This window comes from Patiria miniata, unplaced genomic scaffold (genome assembly GCF_015706575.1).
Source record: "Patiria miniata isolate m_02_andy unplaced genomic scaffold, ASM1570657v1 HiC_scaffold_6, whole genome shotgun sequence".
Classification (NCBI taxonomy): Eukaryota; Metazoa; Echinodermata; class Asteroidea; order Valvatida; family Asterinidae; genus Patiria; species Patiria miniata.
The window spans coordinates 8,636,147-8,659,250 of record NW_024037073.1 but is presented as its reverse complement, the minus strand read 5'-3'; the positions used below and the strand labels follow the sequence as shown (position 1 = coordinate 8,659,250).

General features: G+C 41.3%; 1 protein-coding gene across 1 annotated transcript; it reads right to left on the bottom strand.

Moving 5' to 3' along the window:
- Positions 1–4,682: 4,682 nt before the first annotated feature.
- On the bottom strand, positions 4,683–22,950 carry LOC119743127 (nucleoporin NDC1-like). Its single transcript, XM_038219487.1, has 14 exons — positions 22,749–22,950; positions 20,157–20,277; positions 19,274–19,375; positions 18,098–18,324; positions 16,592–16,657; positions 16,086–16,194; positions 15,289–15,467; positions 13,253–13,427; positions 11,565–11,756; positions 10,512–10,757; positions 8,939–9,118; positions 7,470–7,570; positions 6,152–6,324; positions 4,683–4,845 (listed from the first exon to the last, which is right to left on the bottom strand). Exons 1-14 carry the CDS (start codon positions 22,788–22,790, stop codon positions 4,782–4,784), a joined length of 1,977 nt encoding a protein of 658 aa, XP_038075415.1. The 5' UTR covers positions 22,791–22,950; the 3' UTR covers positions 4,683–4,781.
- Between the last annotated feature and the right edge of the window lie 154 nt (positions 22,951–23,104).

The window sequence follows — 23,104 nt, the reverse complement described above, 5'->3', positions numbered from 1 at the left end:
ACCTCAGCCTGCACTGCGCTAGATACGTATGCATATTACGTGTGTGTGCATATACGTTGCGTGCATACATTATGCATGAACGTTCTTTCACACTATGGATTATCGATTAGATTTTAACGGAAACGTTTTTTCCGTTACATTGATCGGTGCAATGCGGCAGGGGCGGTTTTGGGGAGAATTAGAATCGAATTGATTGGGAATCGTTTTTTTAATTATCATTGGGAGACATCATGATTTTTCGAAACTGAATAAAATAATTCGGATCTCATTTTTACGAACGATTAAATTGTCGGTCACCATTTTTAAAGGCATTTCGGATCCGTTGCAATGAAGAGGACCCCTAAATCCCTAAATGAAGTAGGCCTAAACCAACAGTTACTTAGATGGTGAGCACCCCTTGAAAACGTCTGTCTGGCTAGCCGATGTTGGTAATAGGGCGAGTTAAAAAAAAAAGTGGACTGCCCAGACCCCAAAAATTATATTTCATATTTAAAAACTATGTCGCACCATAAAATAATAATGAATGGAAAGCCAATTTCATAAGCAACTTTTAGACAAAAAAAATTGAAATTGGTCAATCCGTTCAAAGAATATACCAGTTAAACACAATGACCATAAAACCTGTCTCGTCCAAAAAATACGATTCCAAGAATCGTCGTCACAATTGTCTTCAAACATTACAAGTGATAAAATCTCAGTTTAAACGTTAACAATGTGCAACAAAGTCCGTTTGATGGCCCGTCTTCTTGAAAAGTGGATTTTATAAATCACATGTTTTTGCTTAGCCAGGTTGTGTACTACAGTTGGTAACAATTCTTGAAACTGTGTCAGTATTCTGTGTCATTTTGTTTGTTGTGCCAAACTGTCAAAACACACAATAAATTGCCTTTTTTGGACGAGACATGTTTTAGGGTCATTGCGTTTAAATGGTGATATTCTTTGAACAGATTGAGCAATTTCAGTATTTTTTTTGGGGGGGGGGAGGTGGGTTCCGCTTTTTTTGACTCACCCAGTAACGACGCTCAGAGATGAGCCTAATCATTAGGGATAGTGTTGCACGAAATCGCGTCCGAGTCTGCGTCATCGAAAGTTCGCTTTTTGAGAGAACGATTTGTTTAATGACCAATTTTTTGTTACAAACGAAAAGGTTGGACAATAGGCTTAATATCCGCACTGAGCTAAAATTTTAACAGGTTGGGTTCGGGAACGTTCTTCTTTGGATGCTAGTTGCAAACGAACAAAATGCGCGAAAGGCATAACAGGTAAAAGTTACCCATCGTATGATTAACAAAAAATAGGTCATTAAACAAATCATTCTCTCAAAAAGCGAACAATATAGGCCCTAGGCCTAATTGCGGGCAATGAACGCACGAGGCAAGGGTGCCATTTTTTAAGGAGAAATAGACTCTTCGGTAGAGCAACTTTAAAAGTTACTTGGACAATTTAGGCATATTTATTTGCATGAACGCGACCTGATGAAATCTAAAGTCAAGTTCATGTGGGCACTTGGTCAATTTTAGAGTCCAATATAGGGAAAAAACATTCAACTTAGATTATTTCTTTAACCTAGAAACTATATATGCTCTATAGAAAGTTAGGGTTTGAATCCGCCCCAAACGTTTTTATCGGCAACTTGGAAAAACGGTTATTAATTAATGAACAAAAGAAATGACAAAATGGAATATTTTTGGATTGGTTAATTCCCCGGCGCCTCGATTCAGTTTCTATACGCGCAGTGCCGATAGGAATTGTTTGCAATAAATTACAGTATTTTTTTTTCATCTGCAGTTGGTTGCAAATTAAACGCACAAATTGAAACTGTTGTAGCTATTATCGATTTTGATCCCGAAATATAGATTTTATTTGTTAATTTCCTTTCTTTTTTCAAGAAATACAAAAGTAGATCTGATACACCGTGCCCTCTGGAGACATGCACACAATAGGGAACAACAGATTGTATACGTCTCCACGGGCAATTTCTATATATGAATACACAATACACGTGTCTCCACAAGGTTATCACGAAATAGATATTTGGACTTTAACTCAAAAACTAGGAATTTCCAAAGTATGTTGATCTGTCGCAAATGGGAGGGGTTTTAGAAAAGGGATATGAAGTCAGAACTTCAGCCAAGGAAATTAATTCTGGTTAAAATAAGAGCCTTTTGAAACTACACTTTTAAACTCGAAAACATTACTACACGAGAACAAAGAAATGTCTCCACAAGGATACAAATTCCAGTATTGAAATTCGCGTTTGAATGACTGCCCACATCAAACGAAAAGCAATCGCCCCATGTTTGGTCATGGATTTACAAAATTCAAAGTACCTGTAACCGTGCGGCGACTAAAGACATAATGACGTCACGCTTTGTTTACCGTACGCCAGCCAATCGTCCTCACCTGTCTCCCATAGGAAAGCGCGTGTGTAAACAAAAGGTGACGTCATTATGTCTTAGGTAGTATTATCAGTTCTTCACGCGATGGAAGGCCTACTATATCAGCATCGAAAATGTATAGGTACCGCCGCTACCGGGAACCAGCTTGTTTGCAGGGAGCCGGAGAATTGTATCAGAAGGAACTCAAACGATGTCTCTTTTTTAGAGGTTACAGACCCCCAAATTTTAGGTGTTTTTTTTTAAAAACTTCTTTAAAAAAACAAAACAAGTTGACAATTCATCAGGGGAAAAAACGACTTTTGTTAAAGAGGAAAAAGGCTTTACAACGAAAAGAAAAGTAAAACTTTAACTTGTACTTTACAAAACTTCAACAAAATATTTTAATTGCTGAAACTAATTATATTACAAAAATAATCAGATGTACATCATTAACAAATGGTACTAAACGGTATAACACCGATCATTACCGTACTGTGATCACAATGGATCAATGCTGTAGTAACAAAAAGTCCAATAACAATGCTCTCGATGTCTTTGAACATACAATGTATTCATTTTTTCCTCTAATTTACCATAAATGTATTATGTAATAAAGGTAAAAAAGTTCTGTCTTCTCTTTTGGACGTTTTCATCCCTTTGAAACTATGTTGTTGCTTTCGATTGCTTATGATACGTCTGAATATTTTTGGGCCGCAAATAATTCGATTTTGTAAACTAATTTACCCATAAATATCAAAATTATAGGCGAACCTACCATTTGTTTTGTTTTATGCCTTATTCAAAAGTGAATACCTTTGCTATTTAAAGAAATAGCAACATACCACAACATCAACATTTTGGGGGTGAAACTCAAAAATAGCACGCGGGAGAGCACCTTTAATATGGAAATTCAGCAAAAAATCCTCCAACCCGAATGATTTTACTGGAAATCACAAATGAGGAATTCCCATCTATGGCGAGTAAAAAAAAAGGAAACCCAAATGTTGGGACCATTGTTCAAAATCTAGGACTTTCAAAATCTAGCATATGAAAGCCTAATTCATAAGTTTTTTTTAGTACAAGAATCATTCAAATCACTCTTGTAAATTTCAAGTTACGGAATTTAAAACAGAACCACCGTTTTAAAGTTCAGTCCACGGATCACAGAAAGGTAAGTGCTCTTTCAGCAAAACAAAATTGTTTTTGTTTTTCTGAAAGAACGCACAGAGTATGCAAATAACATGAAATGTTCACATTTAAAAGTCAATAACATTTCCTTTATTCCTGTATTTTTATAAATGGCATGATCCACATATATTAAACAAATTTTTTGTCTAATTTGGTCCCTTTCTTTTCGTTTCATCTTGTAGTGACAGCTTGCTATTCAGTGACAATGAAAGCTTCAAATGATTCAAATCGCAGAGGAACTAAGATATGTCCGCATTTCTGACTATAGCCCTAAACAGTCCTGAATTCTCCAATTTCAATATAATTTTGCACACCCCCTAGGGAGTTAGGGTTAAAGACGCAAGGAATCCATTACATTACCACTGAGGCAACTTACCCCTCCCCCACCCCCCCCCCCCCCCCCCCCCGACATTTGACATCATTTTAATGTCACTAGGGTATCCCAGACTTCGCAACCAGTATTAGAAGTAATCCCAGAACAATTTTTACTTTAGAAAAACCAAGACATCTGGCCAGTTTCTTCTTTTCTAGAAAATTATCCATTTTCCCCCAACCCCAATCCCCCACCAAAACCTGAATATGCTTCTGCACTCACTTTGCTGTAGCTAACATCATTCACTGGTCTTTGACTCGAATGAAACATAAATGAAACACACACAATAAAGAAAACAAGGCACTGTAACAGTGAAAATAGAAACTTGCCCACAAATAACTTAACCTAAACTCTCTAGGCTTTTTGTTATAGTAGCTGGGCTGTACCATCACATTTCAAACAACATCCTCCCAAAAAAATATGTGCATGTACAAGTCATACAGCCCTATAACATTTTTTTTTTACATCTATTAATTTTGGTGACCCATGATTCCAATGCCACCTTGACCATGCTTACAATGGGGAAAATTACAGTATGGACTACTCACGCAAGTACCCCCTCATTGGTTACAAAGGGAGAGTTTGGCAAACGTCTGGCACCAAGACTACTCCCACTGGGGCTCTCAACAGTGGTCATAAAGCGCCCCCTATGTTCATGAACAGAGTCCATACAGACCTTTTACATATTTGTTGCATCTATAACTTTAGTGATTCCAGTGTTCTAATGAAAGTTGTATCACGTATGTTGGTCACATAATCTCCGATGGGAATATTGCAATATTTTGGTGGCAAGTGTTGATCTTTGAGAGAAGCTTCCACCAGGGAGCTTGGGTATTAAATCCTCACTGCTTGTAGTCCATCAACTGGGTTAGTTTCTGCTTGTACTCTGGAGCCATCTGGACACTCCTACAAGAAAAGTATTGAAAATATTGACAACATGTCACATACATGGACAAGTTCGAGTGAGGACTATTGTTAACCATAGTTCAACCAACTACACTCGAATGCGGTGGGTGGAGCGAAATGGATGGGTCTTTTGGGCACAGGTTTCAGAATTTGGGGGAGTGTGGCCTAGTGGTTAGGGCTCGTGACTCATGATCAGAGGGTCAGGGGTTTGAATCCAGCTGATGGTCATACGTTGTGTCCTTGGGCAAGGCACTTCATCCCCACTTGCCTCTCTCCACCCAAGAGTATAAATGGGTACCGGCATTAGTTGGGGAGTAACCTGCGATGGACTAGCATCCCATCCAGGGGGAACAGAAATACTCTCAGTCGTTTCATGCCACTGAAACCGGGGATAAACGCCGGTCTGATGGGCCACATTGGCTCATGACAGACTTCAATTACTTTAGATTTGGCAGATTTAAAATAACCAAGGTTAAGAGTTTGTCCATTACACGAAAGAAGGTGAAAGAAAGCAGTCACATTCTGAATATATATATCTAGAAATCTTGCCTGCTTCATGGGCGACGAAAAAACACACCCAGACCCTGCTTCAGGGATGAACACATACAACCACACACACAGTCAAGTTTTACTATACTTCTGAGGACCCTTACTGTTCCGTTCTTCAGCTCCTACTGTTGGAAATTCTGAGGACTGGGCTCAGGTCCTCAGCGATACTATTATTGCAGTAACCTTTGTTCAAAGTCCTCAGATGTACAGGATAACCAGGTACACAAAGCTGTTTTTTAGGTTAATGCATACAGCTACACACTGGACGGCCTTCCTTCTATACGTTGTGTGGACATCTTTTGTCCGCATGTCCACACAGGGACTGCAATGCCTGTACACATACACAGGCAAACCCATCCACATGTACCCTGATTTGCATGAGCAACCAATGAACACACACACATGTTTACGTTACATACGTAGTGTGGACATTCCTTTGTTTTGGTGTAGTTAAGAAAAACCTGTGAAAAAAACTCATTTCACTCACACTGTGAAAACTCTTTCAAACCAATTTTTTTTCTTCTACGATTCCCTGTAGTGTTTCTCTTCATTTTGCCATGGAAAAACCTAACCCAAAATTGCCTCTAAATCTGTTTTCCAGAGAGGGGGAAACACTGTGTGGACGTGGGCAAGTCCACACAACGTCGCTGCTACCTGGTTTATGTGGACATCTTATGTTCGGAAGTCCACACAGTGAATGTAATGCTTGTACACATACAGAAAAGCCGCTTTAGAGTAATGAACTCATGATACCTACTTTAAATGAGGGCCAAAGGTGGCGACAATCCGGTGAAGTGACGTCAGGACTGTTGACCTGAGGTCAAATCGTAGTCTGTCGTTGGGGTGTATCGGGCCTGATCGCACAGGCCGGAAGTCACTGGGGCTTCTCTTGGGCAATGACGTGGGCAGCTTGAAGTGCTTCTCAATGGCCTGAATAACACACAAAAAAGGCGTATTAGTACCACTAACCCTTCTACGCAAATATAAATTCTGTGCCAAGTTGTTCTTGCAGTCAAAATCAATCAAGTGACTGTTTTCAACAGTTTGGAGCTCCCAGCCTACATAAAGCAGGATTGACAGGCTGGGACTGTTTATGTTACTTGATACAGCTATGCTTTAACAGTGCCTACAAGTTGCCCGCGTCTTGTCTGTTGAATGAATTTGACTAGTCAGAGCGCTTGCTTGCAATATGATCCGGCTGATGGTGACTAGCCTGTGTCAAAGGCATGGCAGGGGAAGTGGATGGAACGTTTGACTGTCTGTGGCTGTTCAAACAGAAGGAGGTTTAAAATGTTGTTCGCATTGGGTATTTTGTGGACAAAGTTCCGTTTTCAGGAATAAAAAAAACCATTAAGTTTTCCTGACAGTAAAAAAAGTATGAAAAGATTGGTATGAAAACAAAGACCTGCAGCCGATTTCACGAAATTTTACGCTATGACACTTGTGCCACAATTTATTGCCTAAGTTGCACAACATTTCACCCTGTGCAACATTTCAGTTATGACAATTTCGTGAAAGTTTCATAGTGCGTAAGTCCGACTTATTTGTTGCGCAACAAATTATGGCGTAACTACTGCAATTGTTTTAGGTCGCGTTAATTTGTGGGATAGCGACTGAAAATGACCTATTTTACCAGCAAATCGTGATGGTTGAGGGGCCTGTTAGTGAACAACTTATCAAGGTAGATACAAGACACTCACAGCATTCTGTTTGAAGTAAAAGAATTGCTATTTTACCCATGACAAGGAATTTAGAGTTGCTGCACGATTGCAAAGAAAGTCTGACAACACCGTTTTCGGGAGGGCGGAGACGATTAAACGACTGTTTCATGAAAAAACACATTCATACACAAACAACCGTTTGCCCAGCTACGCTCGTGAAATCAATCGAAGGTTTATTGCGCGCAGCTGCGCAATTAATTTGTTGCGTAAGTCTTCAGCATGGCATAAGTTACACACTGTTTCGTGAAATCGGCTGCAGGTTGTTTAGTTTCCAGAGATTGCGTGCTTCAGAGATGTACGATGGGAATTTGTCGGACACAGTTTTTGTATCAGCTGGTCTGTATTCACACTCACACTCTGTAGAGCCAGCATACTGACTAGGATGTCTGGTAGGGTGCCCTGCACCACTCCATAGGTGTCTTCACGGTAGGATGTAGCAACTAGAGACGATAGAGCTGTCAACAAAACAAACAAGAATTTTCCCATAATTTAAAAATCATATTTCAAAAAAAATAGAGGCAATTTCGGTGTTCCACATTATAATTACCGTTTTGTATGCACCTAGTTAGTTTCCAAAGTGAATATTTTTATTAAAAAATAATGCATTTTTTAAATTTCAGAATGATGTTGAAGGCAGAGTGGACCATTTGCAGCTATCCAAAAAGTAACCAACCAAATTATTGTTAAAAATCTTACTTGGTTTAAAGATAGTAATGACACTAAACTCCCTGTGAAATTATTCTTTCTGGCATGCTGTCATTTTGAAGAAAACAACAAAAGCAAGTCATTTCCAAAGATGTGTCAAGTGACACATTTTTGGAACTTTCGGTGAATCCGCCCCCCCCCCCCCCACACACACGTTCTAATTTGTAGTTGGTTTGTAATTGGGTGACAACCGGCTGAATGAAAATCGTGTCCTGAATGCTGATTTCAAGATTGTGTCACGAGACGGCACAATTCAAAAAAAGCACTCTGCAACTTTGGAATTGAAATCGAGATCCAGAATATTGAGTTGATGTTTATTTCGTTTACTCGAAATATACAGCATTGACAGACCTAAAACTTCATCAGGTTAGTTATTAACCCTAACCGCCCTGAATCCTTCAAAATCCTCTTTGCCAAAGTGGAGGAAGTTGGAGGATTGAGATTACATGGCAAAAGTGTGTTACCGATTTTGTATGATGCTCTTTGTCAAGGTCTTGGGCCGGACCTTACGTTGTTTTTGCTCAGCCATGCATAAATGTAGGCCTGGGTTATGCTTGAAATCCTCCGTACTGCTCCAGGATGTCACTGGCCAAGCCTCAACATATTGACAGTCACTGCCGCAGGATTTTGCAGGATTGAGGCAGTGGTCACCCCTCCACGGACCATATTCAAGAAATAATGGAGGAATTTGCAGGATTGTGGCTATATGCTATTTTTCCATGAGGCCAATTGGAGGATTTTCCAGAATTGAGGCTACATCCTAGCAAAATGGCCTAGGGAGTTAGGGTTAATTAAGCATCCTGCTCTAGATTTTGAGCACTTTTGTTGCTTCAAACAAAAAAATGCACAAATTACAAATGGTCTACCCTACCTTTTAATTTCAATGATGGATTTCATTTTTCACTGTCATGTAAAGTAAGGTTCCTCACCTTCTACCTCTATGGCTCAGGTTCTTTGCCTACTACAAAGGCGACGCTGACTTTCTGGTATTCAGATGTAGGCCGGGTCACATGGGTCAGTGAAAGCCTGATTCAGTAAATTCTTTCTTAACCAGTTCACACCGGGATTATTTTGACAATGACGGCAATCATCTACAGGTAGCACACCCTGATATTTACCTTCCAAGGCCCAGATGTGCAGCTGCACATCAGCGAACAAAGCCCGGCTCATTGCTTCAGGGAAGGGAGTCAGCAAGTATGCGCCCAGCCACCATCTTTGAAACATGTCAAGCCTGTGCTGCCATGACAACAAACCCTGCCAAGGGTACTCTCTGGAGGACTTTGGAGACTTTCTCTGGTCTAAGGAGAAAAAAAAATGAAATACTATCAACGATTTTGTTTTATTGTTGTCTACACTTCTACTTACTTCATTATTACTTTTAACCAATACCTTGATTTCGAAGTCAGAAAGACTCATATGCTACCCTCTTCGTTCGATTACTTTTTTTACAAAAGATTTTTTTTTTTTTAAATGGAAGCTTTCTGCTTGCGCATAATGTGCATTTAAAGACAAGGCAATTTTCAACATTCTCAACACTAATTTATGACCTGGCACCAGTGTTGTAGTACTCGTACTTGGTACTCGTACTCGAGTATTACTCGAGTACTATTTTTGGAGTACTCGTACTCGTACTCGAATGTCAAAGTACTCGTACTCGACATGTCGAAATTGTACTCGATCATTAAAGTACTTGTACTCGAATAGCAGTACTCGGCATGGGAAAATGTTATAGCTTGACTCACCATGGCCTTATTTTATCGATACTTTCAGTTTGAAATGGCTGATTGGCTTGTGGAGAAATCGAGATTTCCTGATTTTTCTCTGTGCAAGTCCGGACAAATACATTTAACAGCTAGCCGTGAGTGGGTCTGTATATCAGTCTGACTGGGCCTGGGCCAATTACGCACAATGAACCATTTGTCGTATGCCGTATTCAGAAATGCTAGTACTTGTACTCGTACTCGTACGTACAAGTACTCGTACTCGTACTCGTAAGTACGTACTCGTACTCGTAAGTACAAGTACTCATACTCGTAAGTACAAGTACTCGTACTCAGAGACCCGGTCTTGTACTCGGAGGTACAAGTACTCGTACTCGTACTCGGCAACTTAAGTACTCGGCAGTACTCGGTACTCCGAAAAAAGTACTCGACTACAACACTGCCTGGCACTAAGGATTTGAAACCAGTTCTTATGGTGTTTGCAGCATGTTCCAACTGTGTACGTGGTAAGTGAGGCAAATCAGGTACACAGAATTGATTCCCAAAATGTTGGAGTCATCCAAGCCGTCTGAGCGGTCCCAGGCAATCCACAAAAAAATCAATCCTCTTGCCCTGCTATGCCTTTATACACAGTCTAGTCACCAACAGTCAGATCATATGACCTTTAGGCACTGTGACTAGTCAAATTCCATCAACAGACAAAAGCGAGTAACTGGCAGGTACAGCTGGCTTATCAATCTCCTACAATCAAAGCATAGCTATATCAGGTTTCATAGCAATCACAGCCAGTCAATCCTGCTTTATGTAGGCAGGGAGCACTCAACTGTTTAAAACAGTCACTTGATTTATTTTAACTGTTGGGAACTTGGGATGGCATTGTTGAATTTGCCAGGCAGAGGGGAGGGTTACGCCAATTAAAGAGGATGATCCGAAAATGATTTACGTAATTTAAAATGAGACGACTTCTTACCTTTGTGGATGGACGGTCTGGTCAGTGTCCCGTACACGCTACTCCCAGGCGTGGCATAGTATCGCGTGCTCTCCTTCCCAGGGGTGGCCACCTCCTGCACCCCGGTCCTGGTCAGAACCTGTGGGGTTTCCTGGATGGGACTGAACATGGGGTCCATGCCGGGGACAGGGGTGATGGGCGAGGCTACCGAGCTGCGCAGGTAAGGGCCGCGGGGCTCTCGTGGGGTGTACCATATGGTGGTGGTGTCTATGAAGGGGGGCAGGCATGAACAAGTTAAAGGCATACACGATCATTTGCTCTTCATGCAAATTTGTTCGTTTCCAATAATAACACCACTCAAAATTCAAAGAAAAATGTTCAAACGTAACTTGTTGAACTTTCAGCTCAGTGGACATTACTCTTTTTGAGAAAAGAGTGAAAAACCATGCCACAATCTTTTGATCACGAAACAAAATTTTAACAATAGAACTCTTTACTTCCAACGATCAGTCAAATCGGGCGATTCATAATGCACTGCGCCACCAAGAGTTTGCCATGGAGAGTCCATTTTTCAAGTTTACGATCGACGAAACATGGCCCATTTGAATGAGTGTCAGTAGACAACTTGAGCTAATTTGTTATAGATTGGAGCATAGCGTTCTGCCGCCTTACAAAAAAACACCAAATTGATAAAAACTAACAAAACTACTGAGCAAAAACACAAACAATTTCAAATGTCCCGCGCTGCGAATTTGTCGACCATCTCCCACAATGCACTGGGAAAAAAGAACTCTCCATGGCAAACTCTTGGTGGCGCACTGCATTGCGAATCGCCCGTATTGACAGATCGTTGGGAATCACCTACATTTCTTGATTTCTTCTCAATAACAGCAAGCCAGATGGAATAATTTCACATACACGTCATGAAATAGTGCTTAAGGTTAGCACAATTTTCTGCTATATTTAGCACGACTTTTCTGTTAACTGTTAAGCAGCGCCATGAAATTGGCCCTTGTTTGTGCTGCATTTAGCAATACTTTAAAAATTGGTCCCTGTTCAATACTCAACACAGACCTTCAACAACAGATGTCTTGCCATTGGTCGTCTGGGACCTTGTGTCCTTGGGGTCGTCATCGTCTCGGTTGCGTTTCTGCCGTGCCAGGCCATTAGCAATCCACTCCTGGTGGGATGTTAACCGTTGCGTTAGCGTGTCAATCAGAGACAGACAGGCTGTGGCGATGTTGGTCCAGTTGTGAGGGTGGCCACCTATTATTTTGGAGAGGGGCGGAGAAATAAATAAAATTAACCCTAGCCTTCCAAAATCCTCTTTGCAAAATTGAGGATTTTGAAGGATTGAGGGCCCTTGAAAGTTTGCATTTGCTGTAATATTCAGAAATGGATGGATCTGGGGGTATTTTATAGCAAATATTGTTACACTGACCTGTTTAAAGTTTTGTGTTCATAGATACTGGAAAAACTTAGAACAAAATGATGTTCTTGTAGTCTGGTTCCCTGACCCTACTTCAGATAAAACAGAGCAATTTATAGACGTCGGGGAATTGTCAGGTCAGGGAACCAGTTCACGGATGTGTAACCAATTGCAAACAAAATGTGGACTTCACTAAATTTACTAAGGGGCCGTTCACAATTATTTTTCACGAGCGTACAAACCGTATGCTGGGGGGAGGGGGTTAATGGCCGCCGTACGCTTTTTTTTTTTTTTTTAATGTCGATATGTTTTCTCGCCCGTTAATGCCCGCCTAACGCTTTTTTTTTTTTTTTAATGTCGATCTGTTTTCTCGCCCGTCGCCACAGCCGACAGCCGCAACCGATGCCGATCGAGCACTTGCCGAGCCGGTCGCGCCCCGCGCCAGGCCCCGCATTGCATCCCATGAACGTATTGTGTACAGCATGCGCGGCATTGTCCTACACACGTACATGAAAATGTACTGTATGTACTGTACATGTACATGTATAGTCCGTATCCACTGCGTGTTTTTAACGGCCGGTGTCACATGAAAATCTGACTCCTATGAAAATCGGACCCCTTTTTCCCTTTTATTGGTTAATCCCTCGCACGTGACAGGTCACTCTCCCCAAACGATCCTAAAAATAGCATAGTATCGTACTCACGCGTGCGCACTTCTACCAATGAGTCCACATTTCATGGAGTCGGATATTCAATTTCACGCAAATAATTTTCGTCTCATGAAAAGAAAATTATGTACAACGGATTTACGCGACTCTCCTGAAAAAATTGCTCTGTGATTTTCACTTTTTTCTCAAAAACTTGACGACTTACATTGTATGAAGCTGAAACTTCTACAGGTAAACGGCCAAAAACTTTGATCTACAAAAGTTACAAAAAAAGCCTTTAAATTACATGCAAGTGTCTATATATAGACTTGTGTGAAAAAAAATCAACATTTTTTTCGTACACTTTTAGGGGGGGGGGGGTCTTGAAAAAGTGTACTCTTTGTACACTTGTGAAAATGTTGATAATTGTGAACGGCCCCTAAATAAGGGTCAGTATTTGAAAAAGTCAGGTTTTTTCCAAAGATGGTTGTCTGACCATCATTGGAAATTGATACAAAAATTCCACTTTTCTTGAAAATGACAGCACACCAGGTGCCTGATTTCACAGGATGCTTGAGACTGTCATTCACTAACAGTCCAGTAAGGTTTTTCATAATAATTTGGTGGTTTTGTTTTTTGATGTTTGCAAATGTTGTATACTACCTTAAATACACTACTTCTCTTACCAGGCTGACTGAGTGCAAAGACCAGTTTCCTGCGCTCCCGCCCACACTCAGCCAATGAGCTGAGGTCCTGATAGGCTAGGTACCTGACTAAGACATGGCGTTTCTCTGTCAATGCTTTGTGTAGTGTGCACTCATTGGGACTGCTGAAGGAGGCCTCAATGGCGAACTGATAAACCTGTTGGATTGAGATAAAAAAACATTTAGAGGGGTAAATAGACTTGCTCTGAATGTCAAAAATACGGACATGGAAAAGAGTAAAAATGTACAACTCTTTAACTTTGATATTTTGAATTTACACTTTAACCTTAACCCTACCGGACGCAACACAGTGCATCTGGTGTAAAAGTCTGTGGGACTTTGTTGCATTGAGCCATCAACACCAGTGCGTAAACTGCCAATTCTGAGACAATGAGAGCTAGTCCCATGCCCATTGAACAATGCCACAGTTGTATCCTGCTGCATTCGGTGACCACAGACTCTGAGGCAGTTTGGCCTTGAGATTTGCGACCTGCTGGATCTTGCTGTACTGAGCAGGCTTGTCATTTTGACAAGTGTTGCATTTTGCTGCATTTGGCAGGGTTTCTAGCAAAATTCCATCAGAAGGTCAGGGATAACCCAGCTTAGCCTTCTGCAATTCAAAATCCTCCAAGTTTTGCCTTCACACTAATGTTGTGCATCGGGTCGGGTTGACCAGGCCGAACTCGAAATCGGTCTGAACTCCCCAAATCCGACCCGACCAGACCCAACCCGACAAAAATTCAAGCAAAACCGACACAAACAGACCAAAACCGAACGGACCCCCCCCCCCAAAAAAAACGAATATCTGGTTTGGGCAACTGTGTCCCCTTTTTGTACCCGAACTTACCTGCGTCGTGTGAAAATCGACGTCTCTAAAAGTAACAGTATTGCACTGTAGGGTGTACGGTGAAGGCTCATTTTCATAACGTGACCCACTGGTGGGCCTACAAGTTATTGACTGCATGAAGACCGCAAACCACATGCACATTCATGCAGTGGGTTGACGTTGGTTGTACCGGGCACAGTAACTCTGCAATAATATTGCACCGCTTGAATTTCCAAACTGTTTTGGTTTCTTTCGGTTTATTTCAGTTTATTTCGGGTTTTTCACAAGATGGCTTACCCGAACCGACCTGACCCGAAAATCGCAAACACAAAACCGAAACCGACCCGCCCGACTGATATGATGGTAAAACCGACCCGACCCGACCCGAAGTCGGTTTCGGGTCAGGTTTGCATAACATTACTTCACATCTTTTCCTATAAACAAGGCAAGCCTAGTAAAGCTGGTCCCAGAGTGCACAAAATTCTATTCAATTGATTCACAATGGCCATTCACTGGAAGTCTGTTCATGCATGTGGCTTACACAGTGGGCCGGATTTAGCCCATTCACTGGTGTAATGAGTTAATCGTATTTCCAACCGTTGGGCCAAGGTAGGACTTAAGCAAGTCTAATTCACAAGTGACAGTGAATATGTAGGGGCCACGTCCAAATGTCTTGGCTATGGCTAGATATAACGCATAGGTCTATGGGAAGTGGCTGCAGCCGCTTCCAGAGGTGTGTGTGTACTTCCCAGCTGCAGCCAAGTAATCTGGAGGCAGCCTAGGCCAGTGGGTCAGTCAGGCACAAAGAGGACAGAACACTGGCCCTTCTGCATGGAAGCAGCAAAAAATATTAACTATAAAATGTAGCTACCTCAGTGTGTTGGGGGCATGTGTGGTCTAGCGGTAGAGCACAGGCCTAGTGGTCGTGAGATTGTGGGTTCGAGCCCCGCCGTGGCCATGAGTGTTGTGCCCTTGAGTAAGGCACTTTACCTCAATTACTCCTCTCAACCCAGGTGTTAAATGGGTACCGGCATTATTCAATGCTGGGAAGGTGAAAGACTCGCTGTGGAGGAGGTGTGGCGATCCCCCCACAGTAGCACTTCAAGGACTCGAGTCTGGCCCAGTTGCTTCGAGAGAGAGATGGGCACTCCGTCCCTGTGAACACAGGTTCGTCCCCTTTACCTTTACTTACTTCAGTGTTGAAGACCTTGAACAACTGCAGGGACACTCCCCAAAGGTGGTTGGTGATTAGGCCAGTCAGGACAGCATTCCACAGGAGGGTGAGGTTCAGAAGACCGCTGATAGAGTTGAGGGGTGTGGGGCACTCCTGCACATCCAAGTTAACTTGCAGCCAGTGCTTGGGTATCGATCCTGATCAATCACATTAAAAAACAGTTGAAAATATGTTGCTCCTCCAACAATCAGTGATCAGGAAAAAAATCTGGGTATATTAGTGCAGAGAGTGGTCTGCTGGCAATAAGTCATTTGCGAGTGACCTATACCCTTTGGGATTTAAATTTGAAAAACATCTGGTACACTGACTTGCTCAGAATGCTCGGCACATTTTAACTTTGAATTCTCCAGACCAAAGACGCTGTTGCTAAGCATATGATTCGGGGTAAGCTCTTGCATAGTAAGATAAGAGACGTTCAGCACAAATACATTGTTCACAATGGGTGAGAATGGCACGAAGACACCAGACCATGCCGGAGCTTGGGGTTGCTAGCGTAAGGCTTGCCCCGAATCACGTGATATAGTAACAGTCTCTTTGGTCTGGAGAATGCAACTTAAAAATGGCAAAGCATTGGATTAAGTCAGCGTTCCGGATTTTATTCAAATTTAACTCACAAATGGCTTTTTCTATTGCCACTTTTAGCTGTCATTACCATGTAAAAACCTGAACCAATCAAATGTAAGCATAAATATTTGTTTTCTGTGACTCTCAATGATTCCATTTTTTGTTTTACTTCTACTACTAGCTAGTCTTACCAAACAGATAATAGAGAAGGTAGAAGTAGCCCGTGGCCCTGGCTGAGTAGATCAGGTTGGTGCGAATGCTCCGCTGCAAGTAGGTCCTCACTTGGAAGAATTTCAGTTGCTGTAACAAGAACAGAATCATTCATTATTTGCTTAATCCTAACCTTCCCAAATCCTCCAAAATCCTTCTTTGCAAAATCGAGATTTTGCAGGATTGAGGCTATATGGCAAAAGTGTGTGGCTGATTTTGGAGGATGCACTGTGTCAAGGTCTTAGACCTTGTGTTGTGTATGCTCAGCCGTGCATAAATTTGTGCCTAGATTATACTTGAAATCCTCCGCACTGCTCCAGGATGTCACTGGCTCTGCCTCAACATACCGACAGTGATTGCTGGAGTATTTTGCAGGAATGAGGCAGTGGTCACCCCTCCAAGGACCAAACACAAGAAATAACAATAATTTTGTTGGCCGAATTAGTCTATAATAAGGTAAAACCAAAAAAACCCGAGTTCACATTACCTGTATAACTGGGAAGTCAATGCAGTGTGCCTGTGTGTGTACATACCAAAATGAATACAAGAAGCCCTGTAAAAAAAGAGAACAAAAAGATATAAACTGCAAAAAAATGTTTTCAAGCCTTTGAATAAACCAGTATCTCACACAAGGCTTAATTCAGTCACTAGCTTGTTGATGTTTGCATGTCAGTGCTTTTAACCAGTTCGCGCCGGAGGCCGTGTATACACGCAAAAGTTTTGCGGTGTTCAAAGCGGATGACGGATAAACACGCAGGGAGCGAAGCTGAAAATATCTGTCAGCGACCCGCTCGCAGCGAGCGAGGCCAGAAATATGAGTGTGCTGCCCGAGGGTGATGGCTTCAATCCACCTGGCTTGAGGTTGAGTGAAAAATAATCCTGTGTCTTGTTCCGTTCTTGTCAAAATAATCCAGGCGTGAACTGGTTAAGGTGCAAAGCCCTTAAAATATCTATTTTAAAATTTCTCAGTGTAAGATGAGCTATCGCCTTTAAATCAGTTGAAAAAACTTTCAAATTCTGACTTTTGATACTCCAGCTCCTAACCATCACAGAACAATTGATGAAACCCATATTTTGCAAAGACTAGACAGAATGCCGAGTGTAGCAAATGCTTTTTCATCCCCCCCCCATTTTTTTTTTTTAATTCTCACATAATGTCGTCAGTAACGGAAAACACCACAATGGAGTCTTTCAGTATGGCATGAATATAGCCCACTTTGAATGCGAATAACCTTTTTATGTGCGCTCATTGTACTTTTTCTGAAGTGCATGTAAGTACGCTATTCTACAACCAAACTTCAGGACTGCATCACGTTTTTTCGTATTTCCAATTTGTAATTACATAAAAACTCGCCGTGACAGCTAACATTTCCCCTTGTGAACATTGTTTGCTCAAGGTTAGTCTAGGGGCTAGACATTTTTATGGTTTGATACGCGATAACCTGCCGCCATGATAACCTGCCGCCATGATAACCTGCCACCGCGTGAGAACGTTATCACGACCAACCAATATCACCCACGAACCCATCAGGAACAAGGTCTAGGGAAACTTGTAAAATCTCCCCCCGAAAACTTGGGGGAAAGTTGTGTGCATGCGCTACTTCTGCAGGCAATTACGGTCCATTTTCAGTCCCAGGCACACTACACACCACAAAAGAGCTGACCAGTGAAGATGCACAAAAGTCTGGCTGCATCTTTTATACTACTGGAAGAAATTTAAGAGTTTGGTTCGGAACTACATGTACAATGAAATGATTTGAATGCACGCTGCATGTATTAGGCCAAACGTGTGCGCACATTACACAACCGATACGAGTTTCCCTAGACGTTGTTCATAAACGGCGCGGGTTATCGCGTATCAAACCATAACAACGTCTAGCTCCTACACTAGCTCGAGGTTATCAGGAAGAGAACAGTCAAATCTGGGTGTGCATGTTAACTGTTGAAATACTGAACTGGCTAACTGCACAAATGGACGCTTTGAAACACATACCATGTAAGCGCCATGTAACACCAGGAACAAGTGGTTCTCGTTGAGATGTTGCACAGCGCCCTCATTTGACAGCGACGTGAGCGTGTCGTAGGGAGCACCGATCAGACAGGCCCAGCACCAGGCCGCGGTGCCGCCGGCCAGGGTGTGGCCCATCATGTGAAGCAGGTGGGTGGGCTTGGCCACGCCCCAGATGATTGACAGGCGGTTGATGTGTACAATGGGGACGACTGAAAGATACAGAAATGGTTGACTACTGTTATATTGTGACTATCGAAACAATAATGAACACCAAGCATGAAAGTTCAGTTCAGACCGCGAGAAAGAACTTTACCATGTCAAAAACACTCTCACTGCCAACGGGTACCAACCGTGGGCATTCTTGATCCCTAAAAAGAAACCAACATCTGGAGCAGCCTCGATGACGACCACCAATGCCAAGCAACAACCTATGGCCATTCTCCCATACATCCGAGGTCTGTCTGAATAGCTGGAGTGTGTGTGTTTCGTGAACACGGTGTCACGGTAGCACATAAACCTTTTAATACTCTTTGCTCCCAGTTGATCAGCCTGAAAGACAAGACTCCAGACCCCAAGAAATGTGGCCTCGTGTACCAAATGTCGTGTGGTGGCTGTGAAGACACTTCATAAATGCAACTGCAGATTTACTCTTACCGTTGACTTTACCGTGCAAACATTCAAATACTACTCAAATATTAAAGCGATTCACTTCTGACTGACATATTGAATGAAAAAATCCACCGACATCTCATTGAATTTATAATTATTTCTTCACAAAATTCAAATTATTGACTGCCAACCAATAATTTGGCTCTCATAGGGCGGGTTCATTTGTGCACAAAATGAAAGCCTTTTTTTTCAGAGGGTTGCAGATGCCCAAAATCAGAGTAAAGAAGATATTTTCTTCAGATAAAAACAAACAAATTGAAAAGGGAAAAAAATTCAATGTTTTGAAGAGCAAGGGGTATGCAACTTTAAAAAGATCTCTTCAAAGACGACCGTAGAAGTGCTCTTCGACTGAGATTAAAGAGTCAAAATATATTGAATTTTGATCAGTGAATGTTATGATAAATCAGGTCTTATAAACAGAATCTGGAATTGTATATTGTGCTTAATTCAAAGGATAAAATGGTAGAAATTGTTGAGAGAAACTCTTACCTGTATAGCAGAGGACATTGCCGATGGCTACCAGCAAGGTCAGAAGGGCAATCAATGCGATGTAGCTGATACCGGAGAAGGAAAATGTGGTTACCAGCCAATCTGAGAGAGAGAAATAAAGAGACACGCCACATCAGCTGCATGGGAATTTTTGCAAGGAACCTCTCTGTATCCTCTATAATTCACCACTGTGCTGAAAACCAATGGAAAAAGAATGGTACAAAGTGCATTGTTGATGTACGCTAACGTGGCGCGGCCCCAAATGTGGCACACTTTGATTTCTTGCCTCTAGTGCCTTGCTAGAGCAACAGTTTTACCTCAAGTTTCGCAGTAAGTGAAATTTCATCAAGCTCTAAACAGTTCCCGCTACAAAGTTCCAGAGAAATTCGATTTTGGTGAGAGTTTACGATTTTATTTCGAAGTGCACAATTAACCTTTTTGAAATGCGCCCTCAAATAAGAAACTAGTTTTCTTACAAACTTGGGTCCGTGAGTGGAGATAATAATGATTTATCAGAATTTATCAAATTTAAAGAAATTCTTAAATGTTAACGTGGGATTATCCGAGATTTGTTCAAAAGCACCACGTCAGGCAACTCGAGATTCTGACCAGTCAGTTGGCGCCTTCTATCGGGTCTTCGGTAACCTATTGTTGTATTACAAAAACATGGCTGCCAAATTGACCAATCAACAGCTTAGTCCACATTTCTGATCGCAATGACGTCACAATTTCTAAAGTCGACTCTGATTGGCTGGCCTTGGGGTCACATAAAATTTGCATCATGCTCACATATAATCAGACATTGGTTATGGAGATGGCTCCATTGAACAACGGATGATACTCTGACTATTTTATGGGCATGCTCGGTATGATTTTGACTTACCACTTAACCACAAGTAAGGATGAAAAATGTTGGCCTTGACTGAGAGAACAAACAGTGCAGCTGTGAATGGTAGGAGTATAAGCGACCACGCTAAACTGGCTCCGGTACGCCATCGAAACACCTGATTAAAAAAAGACATAAATGGTTAGTATCTTTTTTCAATCAATCTGGATAACTTTAAGTTTGAGTTAAAAAGCACGATAATGATAATGAATGAACGATGATAATAAAACAATGGCATTCTTGATTTGAAAAGGAATCACTGCAAGACACTTAGGCCAAAAAAAAAGATTCCGGTTTCTGGTATGGAGCTTGCCCAAAAAGTGGTGCGGCGACGCGGCTTTTTTTTTTTTTTTTACCTGATTTTTTTGCTTCAAATGCGTGCTGATGACTGCAAATGGTGCCCGACTAAACTTAGGGCAAATATATGGGAGTCCAGAGAGGCCACATAAAGCTTATTCTCGACCATAACCCAATCTAAAAACACGTTAAAATTGTGCAGCAGCAGGATTCCAGTCAAACCAGTGAGTTTGGCGGTTTTGAGACATCATCTTTTATTGAAAAAAAAACGTTTTCATTTTGCCGCCGTGCATGGCTACGGCGACGCGCGCGCATACCAGAAACCGGAGACTTTTTTTTTTTGGCCTTAGGTTTTCAGACTCTTCTTTTTTCGTTAAATTAAAATTATCCCAACTATCAATTTGGAGAAGAAAAATAGTAGATGAAAAATGGGCATTCGTGGATGCGAACCAAGGATCTGTCAATCCATAGCTAAACTCACAATCAACTAGACCGTGGCTGCTCGACGACAGCTGTTTTAAAAAAAAAATGCTTTAATTAATTTACCGTTATGTAACTAGTTGACTAAGTAATAATAATAGGGTGCCGTCTGTTTTGTTTCTTTTCTCATGAATAAACATAACTTTCCCGTCAGAGCAGCCAATCACAGCGCTCTCACCGCAAAAAAAGAAGTATGGCAAAATATCCCCTAGGCCTACCTATATATTATAATTAAGAAATTACCATCCCAACTCGAGCGAACGTGTGCCTCAATGGATAAGGCGTGGGACTGATGACCAAGTTGACCCGAGTTCGAGACCCGAGTGCAATCACATGACTCATTTTAATTTTTTTCTCTCCTCAAAAAGAAAGGTAAGAGTTTTCGGAAAGAATTCCATATATGGCCATCACTTATTTTTCCCTGCAATGACCTATCAACATGATCAACCATCAGGAAGCGATAACATGTCCAGTAAAAAGTCAAATTTAGCAGGAAAAATATTGAAGCATGCACTGAGAATGTGAGATAACACTTAAACATTTTCAGACAAGTCTCATAGGGTTTGTGCACTGGGTGTCAAGTGATGTCCAATTATTATGGAATTCTTTCCGAGTTTTCTTCCTGTCACTTTTTCACGTGTCATGTGCATGTGTTAAATCGAATAGGCCTAGGGGGCCTACTACTACTAGGCTACTACATTTAATTACAGAATCTTTCAGGGTTTTTTTTATCGGGGGCTACTACTACTAGGCTACTACATTTAATTACATTTAATTTAATTACAGAATCTTTCAGGGTTTTTTTTATCGCAGTGGCTATTGTTACGGCAGCCGTAACGCATTTCCCATTTTCTAAGTTACGGTAGTACTGCAACTTTTATAAAAACATGAGAAGAAAATATAAAATTAGAAGGAAAAAAGTGAATTTGAACGTTATGAAATTCGGACTTTATTTCCCTTTAAAAAAAATCCTCCAAAGCCTCAGGTTAGAATTAAAAGAATTAAAACGGTAGTACTGCAACTTTTATAAAAACATGAGAAGAAAATATAAAATTAGAAGGAAAAAAGTGAATTTGAACGTTATGAAATTCGGACTTTATTTCCCTTTAAAAAAAATCCTCCAAAGCCTCAGGTTAGAATTAAAAGGAAAATAATTCGAGTGCAAAACTGAGATGCGAACCCGCAACCTCGCGGTGCAAAATCCTACCCTCTATCGACTGAGCTGTCGCACTGCTCGCTAAAACAAATAATTATATACCTGCGTGCGTATCAAAAAAGTATCGTAGAGGGCGCTAAACAATGGCTGCCGCAACGATAGCCACTTCGTTTTTTTATTCATGGGTCTGGAGGATTTGGGTTTTTTTTAAGGGAAATAAAGTCAGAAATTGCAATTCCCGTCTCCTGAACAGTGAATGCGAAATCATAACAACTGACAACAATGTTGTAATGCGGAACCAGACGGAGATCATCACAGCATGGACAGACATGACAGATGGAGAAATAAAACATCACAGTAAAAACTTACCAACATGACCAACATGACATGCATGACCAACAAACACTCACTGCGCATGTTCAGTTATGTCAGTGCAGTGCCAATACAACAAGGAAAACATCGGGGACCGGTTGACGGTCAAATATACACTGCCTTTGGCATATTCTACTAAACCGACCGGTGTGTCGGAAATACATGTAGAAACCCTTTACTTTGTACATAAATAAATCTGTGGCACGTGGGCTAAAACAAAAAATCAAACTTCTGCTTCTTTTTGTCACAATTAAACCAACAAAAAATTCAAGTCGTTAACTTACATCTCTCATGTACCAATTCTGACTTGTCAGTATTCTCTCCATTCTAATATTATCAGAAACAAATTAAAGAAATGTTCAGCTCCGCGGTTCATCATTTCAAAAGCCGCGGTCGATCGACAAAGTCGTGAAAGTTCGAGAACAATGCCCAAAGAAATTATCGCCCCACTGTCACTTCGCCCCAACACAAAGTCAATTCCTTCAGTGGCTGTCGTATTCAAATTTCGCCCCACTCACGCGTGACCTATGACAAAAGAAAGGTGACAAAAATAGATTAAAACAAATAGCATGAAAAAAATATGTTTTTATAGGAGTTGATACTTTTGATAGTCATACGACTCTACGTTATACTTTCAGAG

Bases quoted from the DNA above. Each gene is read 5' to 3' on its own strand.
- LOC119743127 (XM_038219487.1), bottom strand. From the start codon at position 22,790: ATGGAGAGAATACTGACAAGTCAGAATTGGTACATGAGAGAT. The intron at 20,278-22,748 runs GTAAGTTAACGA...TTTTTTAATCAG, and splicing joins AGAATTGGTACATGAGAGAT to GTGTTTCGATGGCGTACCGG. The intron at 6,325-7,469 runs GTGAGTGTGAAT...TGTGTTATTCAG, and splicing joins GTATGCTGGCTCTACAGAGT to GCCATTGAGAAGCACTTCAA.